Source organism: Punctularia strigosozonata (genome assembly GCF_000264995.1).
Source record: "Punctularia strigosozonata HHB-11173 SS5 unplaced genomic scaffold PUNSTscaffold_1, whole genome shotgun sequence".
In the NCBI taxonomy this organism is placed as follows: domain Eukaryota; kingdom Fungi; phylum Basidiomycota; class Agaricomycetes; order Corticiales; family Punctulariaceae; genus Punctularia; species Punctularia strigosozonata.
Genome location: NW_006767433.1, coordinates 740,621 through 755,897, shown reverse-complemented (window position 1 = coordinate 755,897; position 15,277 = coordinate 740,621). Strand labels below are relative to the sequence as shown.

At 62.1% G+C, this 15,277-nt stretch overlaps 4 protein-coding genes across 4 annotated transcripts in view; 2 read left to right on the top strand and 2 right to left on the bottom strand.

Annotated features, from left to right (window-relative positions):
* PUNSTDRAFT_123417 (uncharacterized protein) overlaps positions 1-2,594 on the bottom strand; it is a 4,051-nt gene extending 1,457 nt beyond the window's left edge. Inside the window, exons 1-5 of the mRNA XM_007378189.1 lie at positions 2,459-2,594; positions 2,304-2,385; positions 1,838-2,218; positions 148-1,732; positions 14-87 (exon numbers count right to left, since the gene is read on the bottom strand). Of these exons, the coding sequence (XP_007378251.1) occupies positions 14-87; positions 148-1,732; positions 1,838-2,218; positions 2,304-2,385; positions 2,459-2,577 (2,241 nt within the window). The 5' untranslated portion in view covers positions 2,578-2,594. The remainder of the gene's footprint in view (positions 1-13; positions 88-147; positions 1,733-1,837; positions 2,219-2,303; positions 2,386-2,458) is intronic.
* A 305-nt stretch (positions 2,595-2,899) lies between these two features.
* On the top strand, positions 2,900-5,512 carry PUNSTDRAFT_94351 (DEAD-domain-containing protein). The gene is made up of 8 exons (XM_007378188.1): positions 2,900-2,967; positions 3,027-3,684; positions 3,755-4,102; positions 4,173-4,288; positions 4,376-4,523; positions 4,605-4,939; positions 5,056-5,201; positions 5,272-5,512. The coding sequence occupies exons 2-8, from the start codon at positions 3,215-3,217 to the stop codon at positions 5,347-5,349; spliced, it is 1,641 nt and encodes a 546-aa protein (XP_007378250.1). The 5' UTR covers positions 2,900-2,967; positions 3,027-3,214; the 3' UTR covers positions 5,350-5,512.
* A 399-nt stretch (positions 5,513-5,911) lies between these two features.
* Positions 5,912-7,705, top strand: PUNSTDRAFT_57178 (Oxysterol-binding protein; the record flags this gene model as incomplete). The annotated part of the gene is made up of 9 exons (XM_007378187.1): positions 5,912-5,961; positions 6,051-6,098; positions 6,162-6,269; positions 6,326-6,421; positions 6,498-6,745; positions 6,846-6,979; positions 7,057-7,170; positions 7,262-7,365; positions 7,456-7,705. 9 exons carry the CDS (start codon positions 5,912-5,914, stop codon positions 7,703-7,705), a joined length of 1,152 nt encoding a protein of 383 aa, XP_007378249.1.
* A 476-nt stretch (positions 7,706-8,181) lies between these two features.
* PUNSTDRAFT_139908 (uncharacterized protein) lies at positions 8,182-14,917 on the bottom strand (the record flags this gene model as incomplete). The annotated part of the gene is made up of 6 exons (XM_007378186.1): positions 8,182-8,631; positions 8,681-9,187; positions 9,238-12,600; positions 12,759-13,835; positions 14,020-14,160; positions 14,216-14,917. The coding sequence occupies 6 exons, from the start codon at positions 14,915-14,917 to the stop codon at positions 8,182-8,184; spliced, it is 6,240 nt and encodes a 2,079-aa protein (XP_007378248.1).
* Positions 14,918-15,277: the final 360 nt, after the last annotated feature.

Here is a 15,277-nt window from a genome sequence, read left to right as displayed (position 1 = left end):
GCACCCGCCGCACCGCTGCGCGCGGCGGGGACGCTTGAGGCTGAAATGGCGGTGGGGGACCGGTGGGCGTAGGCTCCGCCGGCGTCCCTATGCGCATCAACGTAGAGTGAGTAGGATGCGTGGAATCATGAAGGCAGAAATACGCACCGAGCGGGGCGTCCGCATCGTTGGCGTCCGCGTCCACCCGGAGCTGCTCCCGGCTCCGGCGGCCCATCTCGCGATGCTCCATCTCCTCGTCAATGTCGCTCACCTCGCCGAATTTGACGTGCCGCGACACGCGCTGGCCGTGCTCGTCCCGCTCGTCCCGTCGGCTCTTGCTCCGCCCCAAGCTCAGCGGCGCCGGCGCGGGGGGTTGCTGCTGATGTTGCTGCTGCTGCTGCTGCGAATGCTCCTCCGGGTCGGACATGTACGCCAGCTGCGACTCCCCGCCGTGTTCTCGGCTCTCGGGCTCGGGTTCGGGCACCTCCGCGATCGGGGTCGGCTGCGTCGAGGGCGTCGGCAGGTCCAGCTGTGGTGCGGGCACAGACGGGGCGTAGCCGCCGTCGTAGGGCGTCGGCTCGTACGAGGACGCGTCGGCGGAGCCCGGGGGCGGGGGCGCCGTCATCGCCTTGGGCGGCGCCGCGCCGGGGGGCAGCCCCGGCGAGCTGACGGTGGCAGACCCGAACGAGCCCGTCGTGGGACTGGTATGCGCCGACCCGGATCCGGATCCGGAGCCGACGTGGCCCGGGGGCGGGCCGGGCGGCGGGTCGTACGTGCGCCCGTCGGTGGCCGCGTACGCCGGCGGGCGGCTGAGCGTGTCCGCGCGGTCGAGGCCGGCGCCGAAGTCGCCGCCCATGGCCTGCGCGATCGAGGACGAGAGGGAGGTGTCGCCGGAGCCGCCGCCGCCGCCGCTCGACGGGAGGCTAAGCCCGAGCGAGACGGCGGGGAGGGAGGAGAGCGTCGGGTCGTGCAGCGAGAGCGGGCGCGCGCCTCCTGCTTCGTCGATGACGGGCGCCGACGGTGACGGTGGGGACATGGCACGCGGGCCGGAGATGCCCGAGTCGCGGTAGGTGTCGGCGACCGAGGGCCGGCGGGGAGCATTCGCTTCAGGATCGGAGGGGCGGACGTCCATCGTCGGCCGCTTGACGGGGAAGGTCGCGAAGCGGTTTCCAGCGCGTGCGCCGGCGCGAGGCTGCGAGGGCTGCACTTCCATGATCGGTGTGCCGCCGTCGGCATCGACGCTGCTGGTGCGGAAGGAGGAGCCAGGTAGCGTCTGCGAGTAGGGCGCGCCGGGACCGCCGCCGGATACGGAGCCAAATTCATCGACGATGGGAACGGGGCATGAAGGACCCGTGCCGTTGTTGATCCCGCTCATGAAGGAGCCTGAACCGAAGCCGGGCTCGGACTCGATCGGGCGCAGGCCGGGGAAACGTGCGTCGTCGTCCCGCGCGGCGCTCGGCGAGGGTTGCGAGGGCTCGTATTCATGCGTCGGAGGCACGCCGCTGCCGTTGGCGAAGCTGGAAGATGCCGTGGAAAACTCGGGCTGGTGGCCGGGGTGGAAAGGCGGGCGGAGCGCGTCTTGCGCGTTTGCGGCGGGCTCGCCGTTGAAGGCAACGAAGGCGACATTCCGGTTCGCCTCGTTCACGTAGGACTCGGTCCGGGCCTGACCTTGATAGTATGCACGGGGAAGGCCAGGCTGCGTGCTGTCTTGCGGGATTTCGGCGATGACGAGTTTGCCCATCTCGCCGACGATCTAATGCGGGTGGGCCCCACACAATATCAGCATTGCGCGACAAGGGGGGAAACGGTCGAGGGGGAGAGGCGAAAGCGGGAGTCAGGGGTAAAGAACGTCACTGACAGTGCCCTTCTGCGCGCACTCGAGCAGACCGCCGAACTTGAGCGTCATCCACTCCTTCGCGCTCTGACGCTTAAAGTCGCCGAGCGCGGCCTCCTCGCGCATGATGTCCCCATCAAGCTTGCGCATCTCGTCCTGGAGCGTCTTGAGCAGCTCCATCTGCGCGGCAAGACTTTTGTGCTCGGGCGACATCTTGGCGAGCTTCTTCTCGGCCGCGTCGGCCTTGGAGCCGACCGAGCGGCGGTGGCGCTTGAGCAGGTCGAGGTTTTCCTCGCGCGTGCGGACGGCCTTCATGTGCGTACGGATGTTCTCTTCGTGCGTGGCGAACTGGCCGAGGGCGGCGGAGAAATGCGAGAGGAGGATGTAGGATGCGTTCAGGGTGTCCTGTGTGGGGTCCGCATCGCGACGAACTTTCGATTATCCTTCCGGACGGGGAGCCACGAGAATCATAAAAAAAGAATGCACGTACGGCGAGATCCTCTCCCTCGCCCATGCCCCAGCTTCGGAGGCACTCCGACGCCTTCGCGAAGTCGTTGCTGAGTCGTATCAGCCTGCCCGCCGCCTGGTCAGCTCGCGACGCCCAACGTGATTTCGCGGGGATTGGCCTTTGGCAGATGCACGTACGACTGCAGGATCGCCTTTTCGGCCGTGATGAGGTCCTGAAGCGGTCGCAGGTCCTTGTTGCCGCCCAGGCTCGGCAACGTCGAGTTGTGCGCGAGCTTCGAGGCCGCGGACCGAAACATGGTGGTGGTGGTGGTGGTGGTAGATCAAGTTACGATGGTCCAAGTTGCGAGGAAAAAAGTACAGAGTTAGTACAGCCTGCCCTGCATGAGACCGAGTGGCAGAAATAGGGCCAGGTCGTAATGCGCCGCCGCCGGGGACTGCGCATCGCCCTGGCCGGCAGTGCGAGCTTGGAGCATCTTGATCGAGCATGCCAGTCGCGTGATCCAGTGAATTGGGGCCCCTTCATCCTCTCAGGACCAGAATTTCTGCCGGGGACAAGACGCTTGTAACCGCTTGCCCTTGGTTTAATACGCGCAGCATGGCGATCGTAGAGAACGTCTCCGAGCCTCCCCATCTCAAGGAGAAGAAGAAGAAGAAGGATAAGAAAGTGAAGACCGTGGAGGTTGCACGTTAGTCGTGAAGTTATACGCCGATTGACGAGTCTCCTGGCTGACCGTAGTACCATCAGAGGAGCAGGGTGTATCCCAGGGAAAGAGGGAGAGAAAGCGCAAACATAGCACCGAAGGGCTATCTTCCGTTCCTGCCGACGTTGCCTCCTCTGAACCCGAAAAGAAGAAAAAGAAGAAGGAGAAGAGGGAGAAGAGGGAGAAAGCCGTGGACGACGACGTCCCTGCTCCCCAGGATGAGGATGCAGATATGGACAACGTCGCGAGCCCCTCGGCTGTCCCCGAGAAGTCGTCGTCTGGCGAGATACCGCCCAAGAAGGAGAAGAAGAAAAAAGAGAAAAAGAGCAAAAAGTCGGAGGCAAACGACGGGCCGACGCCCAGCACCTCCACTCTCCCCGCGCCTGACGACGACCAGCCGCCAACTTCTGCGGAGAAGAAACCGAAGAAGGACAAGAAATTGAAGAAGGACGCCTCCATCCCCTCCGCGGCGCCTACCGTCTCGTCCGTGCCCTCTGAAGCGGAGATCGCCGCCTTCCGGACCAAACACGCCGTCACCGTGCATGGCTCCGTCACCCCCGTCCTCTCGTTCGACCAGTGCGCCATCCCGGATGACCTGCGAACCGCCCTGGACGGGTTCAAAGAGCCCACGCCAATCCAGGCCTACGCTTGGCCTCCCGCGCTGGAGGGCAGAGACGTCGTCGGTATCGCCGAGACCGGCAGGTAAGCCTACGAGCGCGCCCTCCCTCCCTTCCTCTACGCCGAAACCCTCACATCGTTCCTATACACGTAGCGGCAAGACCCTCGCTTTCGGTCTCCCGGCCCTCTCGCGCCTCGTCACCTCGCCTCCCCCACCCCCTGCCCCCTCGAAAAAATCGCAATCGATGGCGCCTCCGGCGACGGTGACCGTGCTCGTCCTGGCGCCGACGCGCGAGCTCGCGATCCAGACGCACGACACGCTCACCGCGCTCGGCGCGCCGTTCGGGATCGCGTCCGTCGCGCTCGTCGGCGGGCTCGACAAGGGCCCGCAGATCAAGCTGCTCCGGAGCGCGAACAAGGGCGGAAAGACGACGCGGATCGTCGTCGGCACGCCCGGGCGGATCAAGGACCTCGTCCAAGAGGGCGCGTGCGATCTCAGCCAGTGAGCGTTACACACAGGATCTTTGGGGGGGGGGGGGTGCCATCGCGCTGACGCTCCACGTTGATGGCAGGGTCAACTATCTCGTCCTGGACGAAGCGGACCGGATGCTCGACAAGGGCTTCGAGAACGATATTCGCGAGATCATCGGGTACGCGAAGCAAGGCACGAACCGGCAGACGCTCATGTGTACGTCCCCATCCTTTTCGCTCGCGCTCGCGCCCACGCTCCGGGATCTGTGTCGCTGACTCGACACGCGCGAACGGAAAAAAACAGTCAGCGCGACGTGGCCCGAGTCCGTGCGCCGCCTCGCGGCGACGTTCCAGCGCGACCCGGTGCGGATCACGGTCGGGAGCGACGACCTGACCGCGAACAGCCGCGTCGAGCAGGTCGTCGAGGTCTTCGACGACGCGCGGTCGAAAGAGTGCGTGGCCCGCATTTTTCTCCCTCCCTTTCGTCTCGAAAACGAGACCGGCGACTGAAACGAAACGTCAACCAACCGCAGCGGCCGCCTGCTCGACACGCTCCGGCAGCTCAAGCACCCGAAGAAGAGCACGTCCGCGGACGCGCGCGTGCTCGTCTTCGCGCTTTACAAGAAGGAGGCCGCGCGCGTGGAGTCGTTCCTGCGCTCGAAGGGGTACGCCGTCGGCGCGCTGCACGGCGACATGTCGCAGCAGGCGCGGATGGACGCGCTCGCGCGCTTCAAGGACGGCGAGCACGGCGTGCTCGTCGCGACGGACGTCGCCGCGCGCGGGCTCGACATACCCAACGTGAACGCGGTCGTCAACTACACGTTCCCGCTCACGATCGAGGACTACATCCATCGTATCGGACGGACGGGTACGTAAAAACACACACACAATCGCGTTTGGCTCCGCGTGCTTCCGGCGCGTTTTTTTTTTACGGGAGAACGGCGTGTTCACGGCCCTGTTTTACTTTTTTGTTTCCGTCGGCAGGTCGCGGCGGGAAGACCGGCAAGTCGATCACGTACTTCACCGGCGACGGGCACGAGCGCGCGCTCGCCGGCGAGCTCGCCCGCGTCTTGCGCGAGAGCGGGTTCGAGGCGCCCGGCTTGAACAAGTTCCCGATGACGATCAAGAAGGTCCGTCCGACTCGGCGTTGCCGTCGACCGACGCAGAGACGCTGACGCGCCTCCCCCCGCGCTGTTACAGAAATCGCACAGCGTGTACGGCGACTTCTTCCGGGACGACATACCCGCCCCCTCCGCTCCCACGAAGATCACGTTCTAATCCGCATGTTAAATATCTGCTTGCTTTGGTGTCGCAGCGCACTCTCAGGGGTTTGTTCAAGGATAGAATCGTAGATTCGTTGTACGGACAGGCCGTAGAATTGTCACCCCATGTTTACGCCATCTCTCGTCGTTCCATCGCGGAAAGGCGGTGAATAATATAGCGTGTGCACGATGCCGTACGCAGCGCGCTCCTGCCTGCTGCTGACGTAGGGCGCCCGGACAGCCTGCCGCCGACCACCGCTGCGTCCTCCTCCTATCCTTCCTCTTCGTCCTGCTCTTGCTCGCTACGCGTACACGCTTGCGCTGCCGTCTACTCGTATACTGCGGCCCACTGCGCACGCCCCGATCGCCTTTTGATCCCGCCTGTGCATCGCTTTGCGCGGCGAAGAAGCGCACACAGTACCGTTAACAGCCATCTCCGCGACTAAATCGCGGGCCAACGCATAAACATCACCACCACCCACCGAACGGCGTTCCACATTCACGTTCACCCACCCCTCCCTCACGATCCACGCATGATGGGCATTTTCAACCAGGTGAAACGGCCACGAGGTTCCTCCATGGAGGACAAGCTGCCCTCAGACACCGAGGAAGACGATACCTCCGTCCTGTGCGTACCCCCCTCCCTCCCCCCCTGTTCACCCACCTCTTTGCCATGTCCGTGCTCACTCTCAGCGTCCCCGCGAACGCGCCCTACAGCGATGAGCAGGAAGGCTCGATCATCACCTCCATGATCTCGCAGCTTCGGTGCGCAAAAAGATCTCCCTACGCGAAGGAGCGGAATGTAACGTTCGACTGATCGCGGTCCAGGGTCGGCATGGACCTGTCCAAAGTGACGTTCCCCACCTTCGTTCTCGAGCCTCGGAGCATGCTCGAGCGCATCACGGACTTCATGGCCCATCCAGATCTCCTCTTCGGGTGCGCGCTTTCGCTTTTCCTCGGTTCCTTCCTCGCCTCTGATCACATCCAGACAGTGCAGAAAAGGTGACGGATCCCGAAGAGCGTTTCCTCCGGGTGCTGCAGTACTACCTCGCGGGCTGGCACATCAAGCCCAAAGGCGTAAAGAAGCCGTACGTCCCTCCCTCCCCCCCCACTCCTCTCTCTTTTCCCGCGCGTTTCCCAAGTGGCCGACGCCATCTCCATCAGATATAACCCCGTCCTCGGCGAGTTCTTCCGGTGCTCGTACGACTACCCGGACGGCACCCAGGGCTTTTACATCGCCGAGCAGGTCTCGCACCATCCGCCCATCTCCGCGTTCTTCTACACCTCGCCCGCTAAAAAAGTCTCCGTCGTCGGCGAACTCCGACCCAAATCGCGCTTTCTCGGCAACTCCGTCTCGACCATCATGGACGGCGAGAACCGCGTCTACCTCCTCGACCGACCGGACGACGGCCGTACGTGTCTCCATATATTCATCGTCACCCGTAGTCCGACGTTCGCGGTCTGAGACCGTTTTCTGAGTTTTCTGACACTGACAAACCCGCGTATGTATAGCCTACGTGATCTCGATGCCGAACATGTACGCGCGCGGCATTCTCTTTGGGAAGATGGTCCTCGAGCTTGGCGACACCTGCACGGCGCGGAACGACAAGCTCGGGTTATATGCCGACATCGAGTTCAAAACGAAGGTACGAAATCGTGCACCCTGCTGTTCAAGAGTAATCCCGTCCTCATTGTCCTTACGCACCCCCCTTTTTTTTTTCAGGGCTATTTCTCCGGCACCTACAACGCCATCGGCGGCAAAGTCCGGCACAACAACACCGAGATCGGGACCATCAGCGGGAAGTGGAGTCACGTCATGGAGTTCAAGCCGACCAAGGTACGTATATATTTCCTCGTCGCGCGTCTCTGTGCTCCCTCGCTCCGTGGCACGTCAGAAGACTGATTCAGCCCCGCCAAACCGTACGCAGGGCGGCGACAGCCGGGTGCTGTTCGACGTGCAAAAAGACGGCAAGAACCTCGCACGGAAGAACGTCGCGCCGGAGGAAGAGCAGGAGCCGAACGAGTCTCGACGGTAAACGCGCGCTACCCGCTTTTTTCCTCTCTCCCTTCACTTTTGGCTCATCGGCGCCCCCTCGCGCGCGTTCCCTCCCCATCTCGCCAGGTTATGGGCCGACCTCACGCGCGCGATCCAGCTGAAAGATATGGAAGCCGCCACGCGCGCCAAGTCCGCCGTCGAGGACGCGCAACGCGAGGACCGGCGCAAGCGCGAAGAGGCCGGCGCGAAGCACGTCCCGCGCTTCTTCGAGCTCGTCAACGACCAGTGGACGCCCAAGCTCAGCCTCCCCGCCGACCCGGACCAGGCCGTGGACGCCGTCCGGTCCTTCATCTGGCCCGCCCGCGCGACCACATAGCCCCCCGCCACGCTTAGAGCTATATAGTAGTAACGCCCCGGGGCAGGAAGCAGAGACCGTCGTCCTCGCTACAATCACCTACCACGAATCGAATGACTATTTGCGTCCGTTCAGCGATTTATGGGACCCGAGCCGCGCGCACCGCCGAGTTTTTTGTTCTGCCTCGCTCCCGGACGAAGACGTCTACGATCCGTTACAGTAGTGAATTGGTTGCACGGAGTGTACAATGTAATAACATGATGTGTGAAGGGTATGGTTCATGTTCCGACGACGATTAAGTTGCTAGAGGGCGAACAAAGATGCAGGTAGACGACATAGAAGGGAGACGAAACCAAGAATTATGATTAAAGCAGAGTAACCGAGACGAAGCCGGGAAAACATGGATGGATAAGGACAGGAAGTGCCCGAGCAAAGGAAGACAGACAAGGGGAACCTATAGCCGGAGAGTCTACGAATATATGGTCGATGGGTGTCGGTTACGCCCACCAGCCATCGTCACCAAGAGTCGGTGCGTTCGACACAACGCTCGGAGTTGGCGACGCCACAGAACGTTGATATTGAGGAGCAAGGTGTGGTCTCCGAGCTTGCGGTGTCGCAATGCCTAAATTACTAGGATACCTCTTGGGAGCATGAATCGAGTCCCGGACAGATTGTTGGTACGCGGGCGGCGTGGCCGAACGAGCAGTGGATGCGCGGGAGGACGGACGCCCGTTCGAGGTCGGAGTCGTGAGCCCGTTTTGGCCGTAGACGGTGCTTGCGCGAGATCCAGGACGAGGGGTGGCGTACGTGATCCCGTTGACCTTGCCATTGGATAGCTTAGGGGTCGCGGGAGCGGTAGATTTCTGCACCTCGTCCAGTTCAACCTGCATGCGCGCAAGACGCTGCTCGAGCGCGGCGACTTGATCGCGTAGCTTGCTTTCGCGATCCTGAAAGAAGAATAAGCATCGGACCACCTCTTCGTGTATGCCAGCTTACCCTGGACAGCCTGTCGTGAGCATCCTTTTCTTCCAATTGTAGCTTCGCCAGAGAGTGATCTGTCTCAAGCTGTGCGCGGGCCTGCTCCGCATCTTCCAGCTGATTCCGCAGGGCGTCGACTTCTGTTTCATAGTCCTTGGCCCGCTTCTCCCATTCTGCCGCACGTTGTTGCGCTTGCTGTAGATTCTGGCGGGCAGTGAACGTCGCACGCTCGGCGTTCGCGACACGTCCGTCCTGGTCCTTGTAACGCTTCTGCAGCGCCGCATAGTCGGCTTCCAGCTTGTCGTTGCGCTCTTTGACACGACGAAGCTCCTTGACCTCCTCTTCGTCAGCTTGCCTGACAAGGCTTGCGAGCGCTTCGATCTGCTCCGAGGCCCGGCGCAGATTGTCCCACTGGTCTTGGCTAGGTAGCAGACGCTCACGCTCGTCTTGTAGCTGCTTGAGATCTTTCTCAAGGGCGTCCTTATCGCGAGCGAGAAGCTTGTTTTGAACGTCCATCGAGTCGATCTGAGAAAGCCATCAGCACACGAAGAGAAGTAACGCCTAGCGGATCCCACCTTGGCTTTCAATTGCTGTTTGTCGGCACCCAACTCCTTGCCTTGCCTCTCGAGTTCAGCGATGCGACCCTTCTGTGTTTGAGCGGATTCCTCCGAGGCCTTGACCCGGGTGAGTGCCTCGGCAAGCGCCGCCTCGAGCTCTTTGTTGCGACTCGCCAAAGCAGCGTTCTCGGAGGCCCGCGCGGAGGCAGCAGCGTTCTTTTCTTCCACTTGCGCGCGGAAGCGGTCGCGGTCGGCTTCTGCGGCCAACAGACGCTCGTTCAGCGCATCCTTCTCGACCCTGACCGAGCCATGTGCGCTTCGAGCCTTGGCGAGCTGGGCCTGTAGCTCGGCGTTCGTGCCCATGATCTTGCGGACCTCGTCCAAGTCGCGCTTGTAAACGCTGTCCCGGGACAATAAATCGGCATGAGCGCCTTCGAGGACCTTGACAGCGGACACCAAAACATCTGGCAATGCATTCATACTGTTGATCGTCTCGTGATGCATGCCAAGGAGCTCTTCGTTTTGGGAGGAAAGCGTGCGCTGGTTGTTGTGGAGGTGCTGCACCGACTTTTCCAGAGTATGAATGGCTTCCAGAGTCTGCGGATCGGCGTCGGATTTTTCGGCCTTGGCGATGACTTCCGCCTGCGCCGACTTCAGGGCATCCGCGGCATTGGTCAGTTGCTTGGGCAGATCAGACAGCAGAGCAAGGATATCATCCTTCACCGACGCAAGGGTTTGTGACTGAGAAGCCAACGATTGGTGACCCTCAGATACGGTACTCAACGCAACCTGGACATCCTTAATCGGCCCCTGTAGCGCAGCAACCGCGTCCGATACTTTCGTCGCGATGCTGTCAACGTTGAGCGCGCGGTCCCTGACGGCGAGACGAGAATCGAGACGCTCGACAACCAGATCCGATACTTGTTCCTTTATCTCGTGGGCATCGAGACCTGAGACGATCTTCCGGACTTCCGCACCAAGTTCGGCCTTGAGAGCATCGATGTTAAGTGGCGGTGGCGTCGCGGTGGGCCTGGGGAGGAGGGGGCGCAACGCGTTGACGATGAGCTCGGCGGTCTCCCGCTTGTCGGAAGCTAAGTCGATGAGCTGAGATATATGGGGTTTCACGGCTTGAGTCAGCCTCGCTGTGAGTCCGTCATAGTCTATAGGCTCGCTGCGCATAGAGGCAAGGTGGGGGTGTAAGGCAGACACGATCTCCATAGTGATGTTCTCCCTCTCCATCGCCGACGTCAAAGGTGATTGTTGAACAATGCTCTCCAAGTGCTGGCCGAGCTGGGTGGAGGCGCGAATGGTAGCTTCAATCGTCCGCTTGCCGACGTCCTGCACGAGCGGGATCAGATGCGAGCCAGTCTCACGTTGCTGATAGTCGATCCTCTGGATAACCTCAGCAAGATCGTGCTGCAGCATCGCACGAGATTCGGCGTGCCCCTGGTCGATGATATCTTTGATCATCTGGAAGTCAAACTCGGCGCGAGCGTTGGTTTGGATGTCATCAAGACTGCGAGCAGCCGATTCCTGGAGCTGAGCACGGAAGAGGGAAACCACCTCCGCGATCATGGATTGCGTAGAAGCGTCGATGCCGCCAGCCGATGCGCGGCTGTGAGCGGCGATGTCACTCCGTATCGCATCCATCTTCTCGTTCAGCAAGTCTGCGAGACGGCGCTCATAACGCTTGAGATCCTGCAGCCTCTTCTGCTCGTCTTTCTCCGAAATCGACGAGCTGGAACCGGAGCCAGAGGACGTCGCACTATGCGTAGGCAAGGATGAGCGACGAAGTGGTTTCGGCGGGCTCGGCGGGTAAATGGGCGTGTTGGGCGACCGCGCGATGGACATCGACGCTTCCGCGTCGTCCTCCGTCATGCCCAGGTGGCTTCTGCTCTTCTTCTTCGAAATGCCAACAACGCTGAAGTCGTCGAGCGAAGGCTTGGGTGTGTGATCGAACACGTCGCGACTGCCTCGGCGGGACCGGTTGCCGTTCGCCAACGCCTTGAATCGCGACGCCGGGACGGTGTTAGTAGACACAGGATGCTTGAAGTCCAGCGGTATCGGTGCGCGCTTAGGCTTGAACTGCGGTGGAATGGGTAATTCTTCCGTGACGTACTCGCTGTCGTCCCCGGCCTCGGCCCTTGTCGTCATATCCGCCGGCATACTCTCGTCGTCCGCGTCGTTGGCCAGCTGCTCCCTTTCTTCCTGCTCCTGCACCGCATCCTCCTCGTCCTCGTCGTGACGCGCGTCAACCGGTGGCACGTTCTCCTTATCTTGCTCCTCATCCCTGATGTACTGACGGATACCGGAGAAGCCTGAGAAAGTGAACGGCGGCGCGGCCGCGTTGAGCGAGCTCTTCCTCCGCTCGTGGCCCTGGCGCTCGCTCGGGCTCGTCGGAGCCGAATCGGGGCGACGAACCCTCTCCGGGCTCTCCGACACCGACGCGGGCGGGAAGCGGAAGCTCTGCATGGAGATGTTGCCGACGTTCTCGTCGTCGTCGAGCGAATCGTACGACGCGCGACGTTGCCGTTTCTCCCTGCCTTGCTCCGCTCGAGTGGGCGCATACTGCGACTCAAGGTGCGCAACGGGAGGGGTCGGCAGCGGCCGCGCCGCGGGCGACCTCTGCACTTCCAGGGACTGTGCCTCGAACGAAATCTGGGGAGCGCCGGCGGGCGGTCGGAAGGTGAAGTTGCCGGGCTTGAATTCTGGTGCGGCGACATTGAGAGGTTTGCCGAACGAAGAGCTACGTTCGTGGCCGCCCGACGACGACGGTTGGGACGAATGCACGATGGCAGGCAGCGCCGCGGACGAGCTCGACCCAAACGAAGAGAGTTTGGACGGCCCGCCAAACTTGAACTCGAACGCGGGCGCGTTCGGGTTGAGCGACTTGAACGACGTGGACGGCGCGTGCTGCGGCTGCGGCTGGGCGATCGGCGGCGTCGGGGTGCCGTACTGCTCGCTGCTCTGGCGAGAGTGCGCGAGAGCTGGATCGTGCATGCTCCACTGTGTGCTCGCCGCGCGCGAGTGCGGGAGCGGAGGGAGCGGCCGGCCCTTCCCGCTCAGGCTGCTGAAGCTTCGCTGGAAGAAAGTGTTGCCCTCGCCGACGCCGAGGTAGCCATCCTGGTCGTGGTGGTGCGCGTCCTCGAGCGAGGGGTTGGAAACGATGTCGTCGTCCGTCGTCGCTCGCCTCTGGTGTATCTGCTGCACGGCGATGTGGGTATGCGGGTGCGGGAAGGCCATCGTGTTCTCCGGCGGGCGGGGGAAATTCGGAAGACGACGGGGCTGCTCCTGCGAGCCACGGCGCATCATGCGCCGGTGCATCCTTTCTTGGCGCGCTCGCTCTTCGTCGGATGGGTTGGAGAAGTCTCCGAGAGAGCCCTGTGCAGACCATACACGTCAGCCTCACGAATGAAAGCAGGTGCATGGAGTGAAGTGTGAACAGCCACGCGGAAGTGCGCGAACATGAAGCAAGAAAGAAACGCGAAGCAAGCACGCCGGGAGAAGCACGGCGATAAGATGAGATAAAAACAACAGACCTCATCGTCGCTCTCAATCCTCATATCTTCGCTTCCCGTCCACTCAGCCACGGCATCCGTATCCCTCTCTCCGACTTCATCCCTCTCTCCATCCTCGTCCCCAACCTGCGTATCTCCATCATGGATCGCGTTCATCTCACCCGCCCCATTCCTGGCCGCAAGCCGTCCATCGACGCCTCCAACCGACCTCAACGACAACGCCGCCGACAATTTCGACACGTGCCGCGAATGCATGCGGCTCTGCTGCGCCGTACGGATATCCATCTCTTCCGTCGTCTCGCCTTCCTCGGGTATAGTCTCTGGATATCCGAATCCGAATCCGTCCTGTTCCTGTTCCTGATCTTGCTCCTCCGGTTCTCCTCCTTCTTGCTCTACGAATTCTTGCTGCTGAGGTGCAAAGTCTTTCACGGCAGAAAGACCTTCTGCGGGAATCTCGATCTCCTGGGACGTGTCCAAGTCTATCACCTCCTCCGGTTGATCCACCTGTTGCGATTCCAAAGGCTCTTCCGGCGGCTCTTCCTCCTCCGGAATGTCCAATCCGAACCCTCTCGCAAAATCGGGGCGACTCTCGGGTCTCGAAGCGGGCGGAGCGGGCGACGGGGCTTTCAGTCCACCGCCGAGCGATCCAAGAACAGCGGGAGGTACACGACCCAGGGGCGCAAATACCGGGGCCTGAAGGTTGAACCCTCGCGCCTGCAGTGGCTGCGATGCGGCGACGGGTGGCGTAGACGCGGAAGGCTCCGGGGAGACGCTCGCCGAAGGAGGGCGGCGCACAATCTGGTCCGAGCCGAGGGTGGCGTGGGGGCCGAAGGGGTTGAACGCCGCGTTCGGGTTGTAGAACACCGGGCCGGACGCGAGCGACTGGCTGTGGGCGTGGCCGGGGCGGGCGGGGTTCAGGGGTAAGTTTTGCGCCTGAAAACGGGGAGGGAGGCCTGGGGACACAGAGGATGGGATGAATGAGGGGGCTTGAGGGGACGCGGAGGTCGAGTGCTCGGCGGAGACGGGAGCGGACGCTTGCGCTTGTTGAAGCTTGGTGAGCTTGAAGAGGAGCAGTGCCGGGTCTGCGGGGGAGGAAATCTGGAAGGGGGGCAAACAAAAAAGAGAGAGGCGCGTCAATTCATTTTGTGCGTCGGCGTCAACGGAAGCGAAAGAAGCTGCCCGACACGTGTTTGCCGCGCGGCGAGGCGATGATCTCGGACATGCAAAACGTGGCGGAGTATAACGCGAGGAGTAAAAGGGCAGGTATAGAGAAGGTACGCACCGACGCGGCGCGCGCGTGAGGCGCGTGGATGTGCGGTATGGAGGACGTGATGCTCGGGCTCATATTGCTTGAACCTTTCTCTATCCCCATCTTTTCCAGCTTCTCCTCCACAACTTTATTCTTTAGCTCTATCCACGCGCTCTGTATCGTACTACTATCAGAGATGAAGGCGTCAGTGAACAGCAAAAGCTCGCACCCGTCCGGGAAGGAACACGTCCACTGTATCCGGTACTGAGTATCGCCACGCGTCGTTATCGCGCTCCTCGGCGGTGAAAAGGTCGGGACCAGGTACTTCCACTTGCGCGGGCAAGTCCTTCGTCGGAATCGGCGTTCGTGCGAAGCTGGGCCGGGTGCTCGTGGACGGCTCTGCTCCTTCCGCGTCCTCGTCCTTGACCGTTTCCTTCGGGATGTTGACAACGACCTTCTTCTGCTTCGGTGGGGGCGCGACGGCCTGCGCTACCTGCTGCAGGACGGGCAAGGGTTCGTGCTTCTTGCCCGGTCCTCCCAACGCAGCCTTCGGCGGCCCTCCGATGCTGATGCTCGGCGCCCTCCTATTCCTCCCCGCAAACGGCGGCCCTCCAGGAAACGCGCCGCCAAGGGGTGTCATAGGCACGCCGGGGGTCATCGGCACGCCCGGGGGCGGCATGATGCCGGCGGCGGCGAGGTGCGCGATGCTTGCTCGCGCCTTGTGCGAGAGGTTGCCCGGGCGCACTGGCGCGCCTGGCGGACCGTTGGGAAAGAAGCTGACCTGCATCGGCGTCTGGAGTGGAAATCCGCCTGGGCCGGGGAACTGCTGGATGGCGGTCGGCAAGGCGGGGGAGAACATGGGCGGGGGCTGCTGGGCGGCGAGGTGGGGCGGGATGTGCAGCCGCGGCGGGGGCTGGCGGGGCGCAGCCATCGTGGTCTGTAGAAAGGAGCGGAGGTGCGGCTCTGCCTAGGTTTTGTAGCAGAGGCACGGTGGCCAGCGACTGTGGCCAGCGTCGTCGTCGTCGTCAAACCGAGGGCCGCTCACGCTGGACTGACTTCCCACGTGGCCGCGTTCTCGCGCCGCCATAATTGGCTCCGCGTTCCGGGCGACAATGGCAACGCCTACAATAGGTAAAGCGCATAATGAAGACGCGTCGAGGAGTTGGAAGGAATGGACAGAAACCGAACATGAAATGTCGTATGTTATTTCAACGAGGAGGCCAACGTGGCCCATGTACCACCGAGTGTCTCACCCGTCGATCACAACTTCGGCGTGAGCCACACATACACG

Coding starts and splice junctions, on each gene's coding strand:
- PUNSTDRAFT_94351 (XM_007378188.1), top strand. CDS start 3,215: ATGGACAACGTCGCGAGCCCCTCGGCTGTCCCCGAGAAGTCGTCGTCT. Junction 3,685..3,754: donor GGTATCGCCGAGACCGGCAG/GTAAGCCTACGA, acceptor CTATACACGTAG/CGGCAAGACCCTCGCTTTCG. Junction 4,524..4,604: donor GACGACGCGCGGTCGAAAGA/GTGCGTGGCCCG, acceptor AACCAACCGCAG/CGGCCGCCTGCTCGACACGC.